General features: G+C 40.5%; 2 protein-coding genes and 1 pseudogene across 2 annotated transcripts; 1 reads left to right on the forward strand and 2 right to left on the reverse strand.

The window, feature by feature from the left end:
* Window positions 1-3,402: 3,402 nt before the first annotated feature.
* On the forward strand, window positions 3,403-7,961 carry LOC137955233 (nuclear poly(A) polymerase 4-like; annotated as a pseudogene).
* An 862-nt stretch (window positions 7,962-8,823) lies between these two features.
* On the reverse strand, window positions 8,824-13,417 carry LOC137955697 (probable alkaline/neutral invertase D). Its single transcript, XM_068802769.1, has 5 exons — window positions 13,335-13,417; window positions 12,462-12,893; window positions 11,612-12,043; window positions 10,338-10,896; window positions 8,824-9,287 (listed from the first exon to the last, which is right to left on the reverse strand). Exons 2-5 carry the CDS (start codon window positions 12,840-12,842, stop codon window positions 8,992-8,994), a joined length of 1,668 nt encoding a protein of 555 aa, XP_068658870.1. The 5' UTR covers window positions 12,843-12,893; window positions 13,335-13,417; the 3' UTR covers window positions 8,824-8,991.
* A 3,331-nt stretch (window positions 13,418-16,748) lies between these two features.
* Window positions 16,749-18,112, reverse strand: LOC137957232 (U-box domain-containing protein 26-like). The gene has a single exon (XM_068804977.1). It carries the CDS (start codon window positions 18,075-18,077, stop codon window positions 16,824-16,826), a length of 1,254 nt encoding a protein of 417 aa, XP_068661078.1. The 5' UTR covers window positions 18,078-18,112; the 3' UTR covers window positions 16,749-16,823.
* Between the last annotated feature and the right edge of the window lie 453 nt (window positions 18,113-18,565).

Consider the following 18,565-nt stretch of genomic DNA (forward strand, 5'->3'; position numbering starts at 1 on the left):
AATTTTCCCCCCTTGGATGCTCCATCCAGCGCACATACGTGCGAATTCGCACGTGAGCTTTCGCACGTGTGACATTTTTTTTTATTACAAAAAAAAAAATCCTCAATCAAGAACCTCTTCATCCTATCTGGACGATGTGATTCCGTTCGCCCCAGCCGTTGTCTTTCCACCAAACGATGCTTCGTCCGTACCAACCGCCTCTAGTGTCGCTGCTCTTCCGCCGGACGATGCAATTCCGTCTACGCCAGCCGCCTCTAGTGCTGCTACTCTTCCATTAGACGATGCAATTCCATCCACACCAGCCGCCTCCAATGTCGCTGCTCTGCCACCTGACAATGAAATTTCGTCCGCACCAACCGCCTCCAGTGTCGCTGCTCTTCCATCGAATGATGCAATTCCATCCGCACTAGCCTCCTCCAATGTCGCTGCTCTGCCACCTGACGATGAAATTCCGTCAGCACCAGTCGCCTCCTATGCCACTGCTCTCTCCAAACCACTTCCAAGAACATTCTTTTTGAAGATCAAGATTGGACTCTCTTGTTGGAGCTCCAACTTGCAGGGGCATGATAGAGATAGAGATAAACGTAGTGATATATATAAGGATAATGATAGAGATAAAGATAACTAGTGTTTGAATTAGAGATAAACTTAAATTGTAGAGTCTTAATCACCTACAATCTCTCTGTATAATTCTATAAATAGTTTACACCTGATCAATAATAATTACGGTAATATTATTCTTCATTCCTATATTCTATAGAAAGAAGCATTAAAAGAGAGAGTGTACACTAAAAATTAATAATGTTAAATACCTGGAAGAAGAAGAAGACGAATGCAATCAAGGTTGTTACGGTGTTACGGCACTTCATGGTTGTCAAAGGTGATTCTGGTCCACCTCTCTTGAGTAGGTTGGCTTTCCGCACTTAAACAACTAGTCTGTTAGGTTGCATTGGCCAACCACTTGACATGGTATCGGAGCCGAGTCTGGCACTTCCTGCCTTCTAATCCCGCGGGGAGCGGTAAGGGGCGGGGTGGCTGTCAGAGGTCGTTCCAGTCCACCTCTCCTGAGTAGGTTGGCTTTCTGCACTTAAACGACTAGTCTGTTAGGTTGCATTGGCCAACCTCTTGACAATGGCACCAAGAATTATAAAAATGAAAAAGATAGAGAAGAAATAAGCGTTGAAAGAGAGAGTGTACGCGAAATATGAATAATGTTAAATACCCGGAAGATGAAAAAGAAGAAGAAAAACATAGTCAAGGTTGTTCACGTCGCTCCCAATCCATAATGCCAATTGTAATGAAGGAAGATCACAAAGAGAAACACTGACGACGTGCGCCTTCCAAGAACTCAACGCCTCGCAACATCTCTTTCATCTCCAAAAAGTTTTACTCAAAATCGGTCGACCTTTTTGGAAACGAAAGAGATAGTGAGAGACACTGAGTTCGAGTTCTTGCGTTGTTGAGGCCTGGGAGGTCTAGTTGAGGGACGAAGGGTGATGGAGGAGAATCATAAATCATTATGTTAGGTAAGAAAAACAATTAAAAGCATAAATCAAAGACCGAAGAAGAGAAAGAAAACAGAAGCAAGAAAGAACCAAAAAATGAAACGGAGCATTGAATAGCTGAATGTCTCCAATAAATAAAAACAAAAAACAAGGGAAAAACCACAATCATACCAAAGCCACTCGTCAGAGATTAGCAAGATAGGAAGAGCGAGAGATATTTGTTAGGGAAAAATCAATGATGACAATAGTAAGCGGTAACCACACACGACACAAAGATTTACGTGGTTCAGCAAATTGCCTACATCCACGGGGGCCACAGAAGATTTTATTATGTTGAGGAATCGCAATAAGGTTTTTACTCAAAGCAATACACAACCTCACTGTTCCAACGAGTCTAGAGAGTTCTTTGTAACAACAGTGACGGGTGTCGAGAGCCTCTCTTCTAGAACGACGCGGAATCACCTCTCCCTGCTGCCTCTACCAGCAGCACTGAAATGCCTCCCTGCTACCTCTACCAACATCACCAGAACGCCTCCCTACTGCCTCTACCAGCAGCATCACCGAAAAGCCTCCCTATTGCCTCTACCAGCAACATCATCAGAATGCCTCACTACTGCCTCTACCAGTAGCAGCGCCGAATCCCGGCGAGACCGAAGCTTCTCACAGCTGCTTCGTCTTCCTGGCGCACACCCACGCACCGATACAAAATCCTGAGAGAGTTCCGAGATTGCTTCTTTGTAGACTCTCTCACTTTGATTCCCAAGCGAGAGATCCCCTGTTCTCGGGAAACATGAAAACCCAACTCCCACTCGTTCAGAACCCCAAACTCAGTTTCTGTATGTCCTGAGCCTCTCTCTCTGTTTCTCGTCGTGACCCGAACCTGCTCTGCTCTGACCGTAGTGCTGAGCGGCAGTGCTTACGATGCTGAGTCCTGAGCCTCCACGGCTCTCTCATCTCCGGCAACAGCGTCGAGCGGCAGTGGTCATGGTACCGAGTCCCGAGCCTCCACGACTCTCTCTTCTCCAGCAACAACGTCGATGTCATTTTGTTTCGGCAACAACGAGAATCCCATAGACTCTCTCTTCCGTCGCTCGAGCCTCCTCACTTCTGGGTCCGAGCGTTGCCCCAGAGCACTCTCTCTTCCGGGTCCGAGTGTTGCCTCTGAGCCCTCTCTTCTGGGTTCCTCAAACCCCTCTGTTTTTCTCCGTGCGCCTAGAGTCCCTCAAGCTCCTTTGCTTTTCTCCCGGTGCCGAGAGTCCCGAGCTTCTTCCGAATGCTCTATGTGAGTCCCGAGGGATTACCTTGTTTTTTCGTTGTCTATGTAAGTCTCAAAGAGTAAAAATCATTGACCAAGATAAATGACCTTCATTCAATGTCTTGAGTACAACACGTGCTAGAGAAATCAGAGTGGTCCTCCGTGCCCCTTGGGCCCACCTACTCGAGCCGTGTGGACAGACTCCACATTACTCAATAATTCTCCCACTTGGAGATTGGTACACCCAATTGTTTTGCCCTCTTCCTTAAACATGACATCCTCTACCTCTGCAACTCACTATTGTCTTCATGCTAGAAGACCAACTAAAGTTGTGCACAACTTCAGTTTCTCAAGGGTAACACCCTTTGTGGCCAGCTCCCACTTGCTAGAATTTTTATCTTGCAAGGTTTTTTCGTAACTATGCAGTTCTCCACCAACTGCGAACTGTAGCAGTAGGAGTAGACGACTCTGGATCTAACTGCGGAATAATAGGAGTGGGTGCACTGGACCCACTCTCCCTGTCACTCGCATCTCTGCACTGCACGGTGTCCTTGTACACAATCTTCTCGTCTCTCTCCAGCCATAGTTTTCCCTTAGATCCGAACCTCTACTCTGATACCAGTTGTTAGGGAAAAATCGATGATGACAATAGTAAGCGGTAACCACGCACGACACAAAGATTTATGTAGTTCGACAAATTGCCTACATCCACAGGAGCTGCAAAAAAAATTATTATGTTGAAGAATCTTAATAAGGTTTTTACTCATAGCAATACACAACCTCACCATTACAACAAGTCCAGAGAGTTCTCTGTAACAACAGTGACGGGTGTCGAGAGCCTCTCTTCCAGAACGATGCAAAATCACCTCTCCTTGCTTCCTCTACTAGCAGCACCAGAATGCTTCCCTACTGCCTCTATAAGCAGCATCACCGGAACGTCTCCCTGCTGTCTCTACCAGTAGCATCACCAGAAAGCCTCCCAACTGCCTCTACTAGCAGCAGTGCTGAATCCCGACAAGACCGAAGTTTCGTCTTCCTGGGGCACACCCAGGCACCGATACGAAATCCCGAGAGAGTTCAGAGAGCGCTTCTCTGTAAGGGACTCTCTCACTGTAATTCCCGAGCAAGAGATACCCTATTTCCGAGAAACACGAAAAGTCAGCTCCCACTCGTTCAGAACCATAAGCTCAGATTTTGTAAGTCCTGAGCCTCTCTCTCTGTTTCTCGCCGTGACCTGAACCTGCTCTGCTCCGACCACAGATCCGAGCGGCAGTGCTCACGATGCCAAGTCCCGAGCCTCCACGGCTCTCTTCTTCGGCAACAGCATCGAGTGGCTGTGCTCACATTGTCGAGTGTCGAGCCTCCACGACTCTCTCTTCTCTGGCAACAACGTCATCGTCGCTCTATTCCGGTAACAACGAGAGTCCCACAAACTCTCTCTTCTGGCAAAGGCATCGGAGTCACTCGACCCTTCTCACTCCTCGCTTTCGGGTACGAGCGTTGCCTTTGAGCCCTCTCACTTTCGAATCCCTCAAACTCCTCTGTTTTTCTCCTAGCGCCGAGACTCCAAGCTTCTTCCGAACGCTCTCTGTGAGCCCCGAGGGATTACCATGTTTTTTTTTGCTGTATTTCTAAGTACTGAAGAGTAAAAATCATCCACCAAGAGAAATGCCCTTCATTCAATGTCTTGAGTACAACACACGCTAGAGAAATCAGAGTGGTTCTTCGTGTCCCTTGGCCCACCTAATCGAGTCGTGTGGACCAGACTCCACATTACTCAACAATATTGAGGTCGAGTCCTCACCTTGCTCTAAGCTCGGTTGTTGTCTCGCTCTCTGTTCTTGAAGCTCGTGCAGAGGAAGAAGGAGAAGAAATCGATCGTAAACACACGACCACACCCACTCAAGTGCCTTTTAAAGCCTTCGGTATAACAGAATCGGGGACTAACGTCGATAATTGCAAACATGGCATGATCAACGCTGTTCAATCGATACATTAAAATTTTTAACAAAATCGGGGACTAACGTCGATAATTGCAAACATGGCATGATCAATGCTATTCAATCGATACATTAAAATTTTTCAAAAAAGAGACTAGTTTGACTTAATAGAAATGGTCCTCAGTTGACTCAGTGTAACTCACCTAAGATTGGTCATACTTACTTTGGCCCAACTCAAAAAACCTAGGTTTAGGTTTTTTATTTTTTAAAAACCTAGGTTTAGTTTTTTTTTTAAGCATAAGGTAGAAACATAGTTGGGAAAAAACTCATGTGAGTTGTTTTTATTTATCTATAATAATTATTTTTATAAATATTCAATAAATGGTATGCACCATCGGCAAGAGTATGGAAGATGGGAACAAGGTTTAGGGGATGAAGATTGTTCAGGTTTTTTTCAAAGTTGAGGTTCGTGGTCGGGTTCAAGTTTTCAAAAATTTTACTTATCTCCACTACTAATTATTAAATCGTATACTGCTTAACTTTTACGTGCACTTGTAGTTGCAACTTGCAATAGTGTGCCCGTTGCAACATCATATACTATTTACAATATATGATTGTGTTGAAAAACATATATAGAAGAATTTTACATAAATCTCACACTAAAAAGTCTCACATAGTCATACTTAATATGGTGAAATTGTGCATGAGTCTCACAGGTGGAGGTCTCACAAAATAGTCTCAATTAAGTGTGTTTTAGTTACGTTGGTTTTCTATTTATGTTAAATTGTTTAATTGCTCTAAAAGTTATCTTCTTAGTGTTTAACTTTGGTTGTAATTGGGATAAAGTTAATTTAATTATAATTGGATTCTATTTGTTTTGTATTATAAATAGACGCTCATTATACTCAAATTACATCAAGTCAATGAAAATTTCCCTTTTTTCATAAATTCAACAAATCATTTGTGCTATTATTCTATTACATGGATACAGAGCTTTTAACCCTTGTATTTTTTATTATGTCGTCTTTTTTTACAATAAATGAAAAATAATAAAGATATTAAAAAATGAGTTAAGATAATTTAAGAATAAACCCTTTTAACCACATTTAAGTGATATATTGTTTATGAAAAATATCCAAAACAATTAAACACCCTTCAATCAAATTTTATATCTAAAAAGATTCGTTAACTGAATTTTAATTTAATAAAATTCAATAATACCCAATAAGTAACAAAAATGTTTGTTTTGTTGACCCCTTTCTTAATGTTTCCATTGACACTAAGAGAAAATACCGAATATGATATTTTTAAATATCTAAAATTTCAATTATTGAATTTCTTATCTAGAAGTTGTATATATATATATATATATATATATAAATATAAGTATATATATAAATATAAATATAAATATATATATATATATAAGTATATATATAAATATAAATATATATATATATATATATATATATATATATATATATATATATATATATATATATAAGTATCTATTAAGTATAGAAAATAGTTAATTTATCATAATTTATTTGTAATTTATCACAATTGTTTGAAGGAGCTTCAATCTGCGTTGAGGAGATGGTAAATGGTTCAGATCTTGATTACGATTTTCTGAATTCTGTTTTAACACTGTGTTGTGTAAAGAGTGAAAAGCATTTGTGTTTTCCTAGTTGGCTACAAAGGACTCTTTAAGTTTGCCCTTTCGTGTATTTGTTGGGAGCAGATTGTTGTTTGCTTTCAGTGGATAAATGGCAAAGTTGGAGAGCAACTATTCATCGGAAGGGAATGCTTCCAGGTATTATGGTCTGACTCCACCACTCTCCTTGGCAGAGCCCACAGAGGCCGATATTGGCAATAACCTGAATTTACAGAAATTAATGGTAGATTATGGATTATATGAAAGCAATGAAGACTCCATAAAAAAGGAGCAAGTTCTTGGTTGCATTGATCAGATTGTAAAAGCTTGGGTCAAGCAGCTAAGCCGCCAAAAGGGTTACCCTGTTCAAATAGTAGAGGATGCAAAAGCAATCATATTCACCTTTGGATCTTACTGCGTAGGCATCCATGGCCCTCAAGAAGACATAGAGGTCTTGTGTGTCGGGCCATCTTATGTGAATTGGGAGGAAGATTTCTTAATTATTTTGCATAACGTATTAGTGGAAACAGAGGAAGTGACTGAAATACGAACTGTTCGAATTGCTGAAGTTCAAGCTCTCTGGAATATCAATCCATCTCCTTTATGCTAGAGTCTCTCTTTTGAACATTCCAGAAAAACTTGGATATCACTGATGTATCCATCTTGTATAATGTTGATGAGCCCACTCTACAGAGTCTTTGCAAATGTAGGTATGCAATTCAAATTATCGGATTGGTTCCTAACGTTGAATACTTCTGTATGACTTTGAGGTGTATGATGTTTTGGGCTAGAAGGCAGGGTGTCTATTCACATAATATGGGATTCCTTGGTGGTGATAGTTGGGCTATCTTGGTTGCCCGTCTTTGCCAACTCTATCCCAATGCAGTTCCCAGTATGCTAGTTTCCCAGTTTTTTAGGCTGTATACACAATGAAGGTGGCCAAATCCTGTGTTTTTATCTCCTATAGAAGACCGTGAAAATGGTTTGCCAGGGTGGGTTCCTCGTACTGATCGTATGCCAATTATAACTCCTGCTTACCCATGCATGAATTCAGGCTGCAATGTTTCTACAGGTACTTATGCATGTAATACTTAGAATATTTCAGGAGAATAGCGAAATCTGTGAGCAGATCCAGGTGATTGAAGTTCGGTGGGATGCTCTCTTTGAGCCAATTCATTTCTTTGAGTTGTATAAGAATTATCTGCAAATAGACATTGTTGCAGCTAATGCTGATGATATGAGCAGATGGAAGAACTGGGTTGAAACCCAGTTGATGCAGTTTGGTACCAAAATTGAGCGGGACACATCAGGAATGTTACTTTGTCATCCATATCCCATTGAGTACTCAGACCCAACAAAGCAGAGTCCAAACCGCACTTTCTTCGTTGGTTTGCAGAGAAAACATGAGGATGGGGTAGGCATTCAAGAGAAACGACAGTTTGATATTCGTCGAACAGTTGAAGAAATTAGGAGTATGGTGCTCATGGACATGTTCTGGGAACCAGAGATGGATATGTGTGTCTCATGTCCGAAGAAAGGATATTCCCTCCTATGCGAGACTTGCAGGTAGCATCTCAGGACCATCAAGAAGAGGAAGTTGTTATTAGAAAATAAAGAGAGGGTAATCCGGTATTAGGCAAAGAAGGAAACTAAAAGAATGATTTTGTAGCTTATAGCGGATGATTGACTTCCCGAAACTACACAGGATTCAAATTATCGAGTATTTCGTCATGTAACCAGGAGCTTTTAAATCAATCCCATCGTTGCAAAGATCGTATGAAAGGTACTTGAATAAGTATTTTATACTTGACGTATATAACTGTTGAAACATGATTTGATACTGAGGCTATTCACCTGTTGGCGGAAGTGCTTGGTTTTCTTGTTGCTTGATCCAAGAAGTTCTTAGACTCAACAATCACCTGGCAGGGTGCTAATGAAACCGGTTCATGCCCAGCCCGATGACTGATCAGGTCCAGAGTTAGGTTGTTTGTTCATGGTGGCTCTAGTTACAAGAGACATCAATATGGAATGTAAAATCCCTCGTCTGCTTTCCCCGAAATGACAAGGGCTCGAATTGGAATTCGTTCTTGTATCAGAGAAAATAGTGTAGACGAAATGGGGCTTCGGCTCGCAACTCGTCCGCTTTGCGTTGTTGTTATAAGAAAATAATATTTTCAACTTAGAAATTTCTTACTACCATTCAAAAGAATTACGTCTTTGGCAGGAAACAAAGTCATGGTTTTTTCTTGGTTACGCTTTTAGGTACGCACAGTAAGAAACTCAGAGTTGCCCAAATCCGACATGGCCGCCCTCGAGACAAAAGTGAGGCAAACCAATTCAGGCCCCATCCCGCCGTCTGGACAGGTCTTTTATACCATCCATTTCCACGTCCGCTGCCAATATATATAAGGATAGGAAAACAAAAGGGCAGGCTTTACCGAGGACCTAGTCATCTAAAAGTCAAGGAAGGATAGTCAAATGTTCCATTTTTTATTTGAAAAGCGAGATGCCTCTCATAATGTACACATTCAAACCCATCTTTCTTCTTTTTTCCTGCAAACGACAACATCCTACAAACAATCGTGGCAAAAATAAAAGGCAAAAACTATAAATTTGACCGATGGACCGCTTTCTGTCTTAGCAAGTCCATGAGCTTGATCTCTTGAGAATCGGCTTCATCTGCTTGTCTTCTTCCAATGAGATCATACCCAAATGAGATGGGTCTTCCAACATCATTTTGGCCACAAGATATCCTCCAATTGACCATGTCTGGAATTTTCTTGCTTGTTTTCCAACGTACCTTCCTAGTTTTCCGTCGTAGTACTCTGGCCAATTGTCTTTTAGAAGGCGGCTCTCTGCAAGTTCGATTGCTCTTCGGGCGATCTGTGGCCGCCCTACCTTGATGCAGGCAGCAGTGAGCATCCACAATAAAACTGCAAGGAAATTAAGGCAGAACAGATTTGCTAAATGAATTGACATTATTATGTAATAAGAGGCTGTCAGCATGCAAACGAGAAAGGACAGTTACACATACAAAATAAATAAGCTCTTTTTGTTGTTCAAGATGCACAGAAACCAGAGGATTTTCCTTTTTCACTCCGGTACACCAGGGCCTGAAAAACCACTAAAGGGGTACTAGCCAACCAAATGCAATACATAAAAACATATATGCCCGTTTAGCTATCCACTCTTAGATTCTGTGGATGAGATGCAAGAGCCTTTTAGTAGCTCAATGATTTTTCACATAAGAATACATCACATAGATTAAAAGGGTACGTTTTTTGCCAATTGAATATGAAAAAGGATAAATAGAAGATTTTCTATTCGACCAAAACTTTATGATATGCTGATTTTGGGGGGACTAATTGAATTTTTCCGCTCAGTTACTCTGGAACCACAAAAAGTTAGAGCACAAAGAAAATGAATTTCCTATTAGTCCACTAGGGAAATTACGATAGATAAACTACGAAGGCATAAATGCGATCAAACTGGTGAAAGAGATATTATTTTTCAATAGAAAATGTTTTCAATTGGAAATTTTTCCTGTCATTATGTTTTCAAATGACAGAACAACAGTCCCTAACAATTAACCAAAAGAATAACAGGGACAGGTGTCTAATATAGTCAGTGTTCATTCATATTTAATACAGACACTGTTCAACCACTAAAGCACTGAAAATTCAGATTATCACATCTACAACAGTTCATAGGGTAGGCAGATCAATGTGGAAACTAAATAGACAATCACAGTGATGCATTATAAGCTTTCATGAAACTACACAAAAATAGGTGAAAATTGTTGCAGCTTCTGATTCTGTTGTCTTCTTTAAAATTAAATCCTCAGTGTGTGCTACATTATTAACTGTATTAGGTAAATCAATTAGTTCTTAGAAGAACTCAATTCAGATAAGAAAAGTTAAATGGTCATGACAAGATCCAAGTCCAGGACAAATAAAAGAGGAGAGCACTTCAGATTGACGAACCTGGCCAAGAACCTCCATTATGGTAGCTCCATCTAGTATTTTTAGGATCACAACCAGTCACATTCCGCCATTCATGACTCTCAATTGCTGGATAACATATTTTCAAAGGCATTTCTCCAACCAGCTCTTCCCATCGTGATTCAATAAGGTCCATGATTGCCATAGATTGTTCGGGCGTGGCAAGTGAAGACAAAATTGCAACACAGTTCCCTAAACAAAACCATCGGAAGTCCATCCTTGCAGGACTCACATTACCAATGAAGTAGCCACCTCGAGTTGGCATGAAATCAAACACCCAATCTGGGATTGAATCAGGAATGACATTGAATTTGTTAACTGCCGTGTGAGAATATTCCTCTGTTTTATACCGATAGATATCGTTTAGCTGTTGGAAGTCAAGCCAGAAGTAACTCCTCATGTGGTAACTTAAGGCATGAAGGCGCTTCACAATTCTCTCTACAAATTCTTTCCCCTCTGCATCATGCTTGAGCATTGCCAGAGCGCACCTCAAGGCCATAAAGAAGAGAGCCTGAATTTCAATAGGATATCCATATATGCCCTGCAAAATTTTGTGCATAATATAAGTGAAGTAGATAAATCCAAAATACAGTTGAACAAATTTTACTTCGACTATCCAATATAAAGGAGAAAAAGGGCCCTTGACTTGAATAAAATTTGCCTATGCTAAAAAAAAAGGATAAAAAGGGGCATGAATGCACTTGCACGCATGAAATATCATTCAGAAAGATTTTCTAAAATATGCAGCATAGCAGAGAGAAATGACAGATAAATGTCGAAGGATATACAAATCATTGAGACTTTTTGGCTTTCAGAAATCAAAGACATTCTACCACTGACAAGAGTATGCGAAGCCTACATTCAATACTAGAGGTCACCATAACCTCCTTCAGTGATAAGTTTGTCTGCAAGTTGCTACACCATGTCAAATCATGCTTTAAACCGGTAATAGCTAAGGTCATCTGCAAATTTATCTGGATTTGCTAATGCATTTTGTACAGTTTTTTAAGTCCTGCCAGAAGCTGGGTAGTAGAATTGTAAACCTAAAGGTTAAAATGGAAGACCTCATCAAAATCTTCAACATGAAGCATCTCATGGAAGCCGTGGTTAAAAAAGGTTTGAGAGAAACACATCCGTAAGTAACGATATCAAATTAAAGAATCATATATGCCAAGTACCAAAAAAATGGACGAATAAAACATAGAAATCCAAACATTAAAGAATTAGATAACAACAGTATAACAGAGCAATTTTACCATTCTTCGATCAATCATGGAGCACCCATCAGCACAGAGAAGGGTTGGAAATGTGTCAAATCCTTCTGACAGGCATAAAGCAAGGATGAGCCTCATCCCTTTTTGACAGTCGGGTGTTTCAGCAAGAGACAAATCCCCAGTCGATTTTGTATATGCACGGAGCAGAATAATCCACCAAAACCCAGAATCGACTGGAGCAACTCTTCCAATTGCACTCTCTCCAAAATCTGCAATTAGGGTATCAGTTTTCCGAACAGGATCATGAAGAACTTTAAAACTGGCAGGCATAACTCCTTCTCCAAGCTTGAAACGATCTATCCTTTTCTCCCATCCTTGCAAGTGGAGAGTCTTCAAAAGAAAATTTTTAACTATCTCTGGCTCTCCATTCATTAGAAAAGCAAGAGCACTAGGTACAAAATCTCGAACAAACACCTGTGCTTAACACAGAATGAAATGGATTACAAGCATATTCATGCATAGCAAAGAATGGGTTGTAAAACTCCGATAAGAAAATTTTTGAATGTCATAATACTAAAACTAGTTCAATCACCGTAAACAAATTAAATTCGTATACAAGGGAATCTTAGCCACAATATGAAGGCTAATTGTGGAAAGATGACTAAGACGAGGCTCATTAAGATACTGAACAAGTGAAATCTACAATTGCAGCTCATAACAAATGTGAATGCAACAGTCCAGAGGGAAAAGTAAGACGAAGAAAACATTGGAATCCAAATATCAGTACCCATCAGAGGAAGAAGTCAGAAAAGAGCCACCACGGTTACTTATAACGCACAAAGAAAAAAAGCGACGAGATAAAATGGAGGAGAAAGGATTTTCTTTGACATACCTGGTCATAATTTAGAACTTCCTCGGACGCATGATCATAAGCTGCAATTGTCCCAACCGGCTGATCCCTGAAAAACACCAGTGATCGCCTAAGAGCCTCCCATGCTTCGGCAACCATAGGGTGTGGCTCAAACGAGTTGCGAGCCGAAGAAGCCGGGGTGTCTAAACCAGACCGTCCCCCGGGAGAGTACATGCTCTCATGGGTATCCACTCGGTGAATACCAATCGATAACTCGCTGAGGGACCTCTCATCGAATGACCTCTGCCGTTCAATGTTGAGCCTCGGCCTGTCGAGAAGCCGTGAGAGGTCATAGTCGACCGCCTCCGAGATGGAGCACTGGGAAGGCACGTTACGGAGCCCAGGCTCACGAGTGCTGTCCATAACTTCAGTTTTCAAGAGAGAATATTTATGATAAAAAGTTGTTTCGAAGATCTGAAACAAACACAAAGCAAGTAAAAAAAAAAGAAAGAAGTTAGGAGCATGGTAGCAAACATCAGCAAGATTACAGATCCACGAAATAAAGGAGTTTTTGATTTGTCAACAACACCAAACAGCTTGATACGATAGCATAAGATTCGCAGCAAACAAGCTACACTATCAGATCACTATCTTCCATAATAGGCAATAAACAAGATGACCAACACAGAGCGAGATAATGCAGTGAAGAACAAGATCAAGTTAAAAGTGCACCAAAACCAGAGCATTGCATCTAAAGATCACAAATTCTTTCGGACAGCAGCTCAAAGTCGTTCACTTTCTCCATGCAATGGAGCAAATCGAGATAAATTCGGAAACATAACCGGATCTATCCTGGAAAAGGGAACAAAGAGCCATTTGCTAAAACTATTCTCATATTCCAAATAGACAACTCACACGGAAGAATAGAGCAGGAGAAAGGACGATCTCCTTCGACGGCTTCCGCGTCCGCACTCCGGCAAACGGCCGCCGGGAATGGCACGGAGAGATGGGACTGCCGCGTCGGGGAAGAGGAGAGAAGAAAAAATGAGCATATATCAGAAGGCTGAATTTATAGGGACGGAAGACGTGGGGTCCACGACTGTCTGTGTAGCTAACCTCCTCCCCCCCTGTTAGAGAGTTACAGCCTTACGGGCGATAGCCGGTAAGAAGTCACCGGATAGGGGGACGGACAAGCAGACAAAATCGCTTCGGCCGTTGATCTAAAATGGTGATAATAGTCAATATAAATGGTGCTTTGATTTTTCCGTGGCAGCTTTTATTCTCTCTTCGGACTTCCCCGTAATTAATAGACAGATTAGTAATTAGTTTGAGATTAAGGATCGTTAAACTCTAATTAGATATCCTCATTATGGGTTCAACTACCAATTACCCTAAAAAAAAAACTACCAGACCGATCGGCCTTTTCTTCGTTGTTACCTGTTTTTTCTTTTATTATTATTTAACAGGAGAAGTTGTCATTTTCTGAATTGCGGAAATGCATTTCCCGGAATTGGATTTTCCAGTTCTCAATTTGAAGAGGGGTTTTCTTAAATCCTGAATCCTAGGAGGAAGAATTGGAAAATCTGATCCGATAGAACCTGGAAATATGGAAGACATATTGGGTAATTTCTCTTTAATTACCAAATTGACAATTAGGTTAACTAAATTTAGATAAAAAAGTAATTTCGAATATCCAAACCCACTTTATATTTAAAAAAATAGAAGCGTCACGTGTGCCACCAACCCAAATCGAAGTGAGAGGGACGGAGGAACCTCCTCTACTCATCATCGTCTTCCAACGCATTTGACGCACCTGCAGAATATCTTCACCGTTCATTTTGACGGAATCCGGGTCCCTCAAGGGCACGTGGCTAACGTGAATAGTCACGAAGAATATACGGACGTACCACGCCTGCGCACGCGCTAAACGTCAATACTTGGGGCTTTTCTCTTCGAGAGCGCGCTATCTCGTATCTCAAAGCGTGGGCATTAAAAACGAATTGGTGGCGCCAGCTAGTAAAACGTACGCAGAAGCAATGTGAATCAGGCTCACTCAATCTCGACCGCACGTTTTAGAAAGTGGTCCCACGACCGAAATGCCCGGTTTTATGACGAGGCGGATAAGAAATGGTTCTTAGATACGTGGGTCCCATGATAAAGAGTTTCATGCCCCCGAACCATTTCTTAAGCAAGTGGTTCTGGAATTTTGGTGTCAAGTATAGGGTATAAGAGTCATTAAAATGGTCAAATTAATGATTACTTTATGGAGATCATTATCCATTTGTTACAAGTCAAGAAAGAGGTTACGTACTCTGTGGGATTAAAATTAATGAAACGGAGGAGTTGGTGACTCGGAATGGGCATTTGGGGTTCAGTTGCCTCGAGAGAACGGAATGTATTTATTAAAATTGCTTCCCCACGATTCAAGCTTTGCCGTAGTAAGATAATGATTTTATTCAACTATGATGTACACAAGAGAATAAGTAATTTTTTATAATATATTTAAATAGAATATATATTTAAGCAGATAATTAACTAAATTAAATATGGTTATTATACTAATAAATGATTTAATTTAGTATTAAATTTATATTAATATACTAATTAATAAAATATTATATTATATTATATTAATCGATGATTACATTTTATTATAAATTAATATAATAATTACCTATGACTATAATAAATTATAAAAAAATAAAGTAAAAATAAGTTAAATGAATATAATAAATTATTTAATTAATTCTTTAAATAACATGAGATATATTTTAATATTAAAAATCTCTAATTTAATATAGTAATATAAATAAATAAATATATTATTTTTATCAATAACACAATATATATTTTTACATATTATTAATTAATAATATATTACCACAAAATTTAAAATTATTGGTTTAATTAATTATAAAAATAGAATAATTAAACCAAAATAATCGATCAAATGTCCCCCATGTTGAATAGAAGAAAGCTACGATTGGTTTTGTCAGAGTGGTTCCGTCCACTCTTGTAGGCGATAACTTTCCGTATCTAACAAATCGGTCTGTTAGGTGTATTGGTTAAGCACAGTCAAACTTTAACTTCCATAATGGTTTCCAAATAGTAAGTTATTATGTTCAAAGCAAGCTACTGCTAGGAACTTTTTGTGGTATTCCTTCTATCATTGTGTCTCTTAGATTCACCACATCATGCCATCTACCATCGGCTGCATATATATTTGAAACCATGGGAGCTGATGAAACCTGATTTTATTGAACCCGATTCAACTCTTCATCCCGGTCGAGTCCCAATTTTAATTCATTGAAAAAGTGAGTTAATTGCCCCAGAAACGTTACTTTTCACAATGGGCCCAGATCAGGCACTCTCAAGGTCCAGTGAGTCTTTCTTGTTTCTTTATGCTCAACTTTTAAGTTGTTTGGACCTTAAATCGATAACTGACCCAGGTTCTTCAAAACCTGTATCCAGTCAACTTGATCCAAGTCTAATAAATAAATTCAGGGTGGGCTATCCATGGACTTGGCCCGCCATTGCTGGTCTGGGTTACTTTTTGTGTTTTCTTGTGCTTATTTATTTATCAGCTCTGGATTGAAGAGCTTAAAGATCCTCAGCAGCAGAAGATGCAACGAAAGCTGGCCACCTTTCGCACCAGAACAGCGAAGTTTGCTGAAAGGAACTAAAATGGGTATCGACGGAACAATGGATTATGTATTCGTTAAACACTCTTCAGTTCATGTTAATCAACTGTAATATACTGTCAAGCTCTGGGCAGAATTTTTGCTGTTTCAGATAATCTCTACCTCTCAAACACGTACGAAGTAGCAGACACTGATAAATTATCCACAGAGATTTGCGTTTGGGCTTGTTTTTGCATTTTCATGGCGCAACAAAAGCAAGAAAGCATGTGGCTGCAGCATCGCTGAGGTTCTCCTTCGCACATATTCCCATATTCGCTTCACCATATCCCATATGAAGTGATGTCGGAGTTCTTCAGAAAGCTGCTAGCTAAGGTGAGGTCCACTTCTGTTGTCTGTTTCCTGCCCATCCCACAAGGGACCGTAGAGCTTGCAGCAGGCACTCTTCACACTTCACTGCTTCCTGCGTTCCTGCAATTAGTACGGTGGAGAGGTCTGCTGGATCTGTGATCTGTGAATGTAAAATCTGAATTCACCTTTTTTTTTTTTTTTTCTTCTTAATTTGACATCAGTTGATTACTGTAGAGACAAGGAATGATTACTTCGAGATGGGTGGACTTTTGTACAATTAAAAGGGATCATAATGATACACTACAAGCTTTTTCATTTAGATCATGAGTAGGAAGTAAAGAAAAATCTTCACAAGCGAGCAAAAAGCATATCTACGATATGACTCTACAGAGATGTAGAAATGGGGAATATCCTCTCATGAATCAAATAAACCATATTCGAAATTAGAAGTTCTTGGATCTTCAACCCACATGGATCTAAGCAGCTTTAACAAAATCCTTGATTGGGTCTTTGCTCTTTCGCTGCACTGGCTCTGAAGCAGCAACAGCAGCTGGGTCACAACTCCGGCTCTGATGATTTCTTCCCGGAACCTCAACGAATCGCAAGAGATTATCAGAAGACAACCCACTGCGCTTTCACTTCCTTTAGGATCCGACCTTCGGAAAACCATCCTTACCAGCATTTGAGCAGCATTGAGATTGCTCAGCAGAGCCTTTTTACCACTCTCCAGTCCCAAGAGTGCTTCCAGAGAGGACAGAGCCCTTGAAACACTACTCCTGTCCGAGTTTGAAAGGTACATTATAAGGCCATGGATGGCACCTTCTCTGACGAAGCTCTCGCGATTCAAATCTAACCCACACAGGCCTGATATTGCTCTGATAGCCGCGTCTGAAGCTGTGGGATGCACAGATGGTTGTTTCAGGAGGGACAGTAGGCCTTGTAAAATGGGTCGAGTCTGCCCGAGAACGGAAGCAAGTTCTCGGGTCTCTGAAGATGATGAAATCTCTTCTATCAAATAGCATAAACTCGTCTTAATCTTTATACCTCCCCAACGGAATAAATTGCTCAGAGATGTCAAGTTTGGCTCTTCTTTGAGCGTGTTGAGACAGCCTAGCCTGGTGCAAAGTGATAAGTTGAGAATACATTGCAGTGCTTCTTCAACAAGCAGGGCGTTTTCGGGTGAGAGTTCGGCGCCGATTAAAGTATTGCCGAATAAAAACTCTACCAGTAACGAGTAGAAGCCATGCTCGATCAAGCATGCTCTACTTGAATCCGAGTCCTCAGATAGGGCTCTAATTTTCTTAAGTGTTTGAAGCCTTACTGCAAGAGTGGTCTGATCTGGTGCTCCGAGCTTCGCTTTCAAGGAGGCAAGTGAAGCTTCCGCGTCGGTTGTGGTCATGGGATTGGGGCTCAGCTGCGTACCCACGAGCAGCCATTGATTGATGAGATGCCGGAGTGTATGGTTGGGAACCATGGAGAGATCTTGGAGCTTCTGCATTGTGACTGGACATGTTAAATTCCCATCTGCTAGCCATTTCTCGATGCTGGATCTATCGTAAGTTTGGCCTGTACTGAGAGTCACAGGATCAGTGAAAATATCTAGGCTTATCGGGCATCTGAAGAGGTGAGGAACGGTCATTTGATTTTGATCCTCCTCGAACCAAACCATTCAAAACCTCAAAGATGCTCGGCCAAATGAAACGATGACTCTGAAAGGGACTAGAAATTTAAGCAAAGCAATCGACTCTTTCTTTTTAAAAAAAGAAGAAAAGAAGAAGAAGAAGAGCACCGGCAAGAGTCGGAGAAGATGCAATGGAGGTTCTCAAGCACGAATCTTCACTGACACCAAACACCGACAGAAATTGAAACCCAGAAGCCAGAAAGAGCTGGCTGTTCGTCCAGAGGCTTCAGTTGAGAAATGAACTAAAAACCAACTGAAACCCAGCAAAGCTGGAGATGGGTTTGCCAAGCAAAAGCTCGACTGACACGAAAATAGAGAAGTAAAAAACTAGAGCAGTACTGGGACTGAAAGCCGAAAAAGGGACGGGTTCTCAGTGTACCTCATTTACTTCCATTGCAGGCAACCAGAGAAGGAAAAAAACAGAAATATAAAGGAGACATCGGCCACACCATAACTTTTAAAAAAAAAAAAAAAAA

This window comes from Aristolochia californica, unplaced genomic scaffold, assembly GCF_029961685.1.
Source record: "Aristolochia californica isolate CCGP_79_NKW_82.1479 unplaced genomic scaffold, dmAriCali1.0.hap1 SCAF_2, whole genome shotgun sequence".
Lineage (NCBI taxonomy): Eukaryota > Viridiplantae > Streptophyta > Magnoliopsida > Piperales > Aristolochiaceae > Aristolochia > Aristolochia californica.

Bases quoted from the DNA above. Each gene is read 5' to 3' on its own strand.
- LOC137955697 (XM_068802769.1), bottom strand. From the start codon at position 12,842: ATGGACAGCACTCGTGAGCCTGGGCTCCGTAACGTGCCTTCCCAGTGC. The intron at 10,897-11,611 runs GTAAAATTGCTC...AAAATTTTGCAG, and splicing joins CCATGATTGATCGAAGAATG to GGCATATATGGATATCCTAT. The intron at 9,288-10,337 runs GTTCGTCAATCT...ATTTCCTTGCAG, and splicing joins TAATGGAGGTTCTTGGCCAG to TTTTATTGTGGATGCTCACT.
- LOC137957232 (XM_068804977.1), bottom strand. From the start codon at position 18,077: ATGGTTTGGTTCGAGGAGGATCAAAATCAAATGACCGTTCCTCACCTC.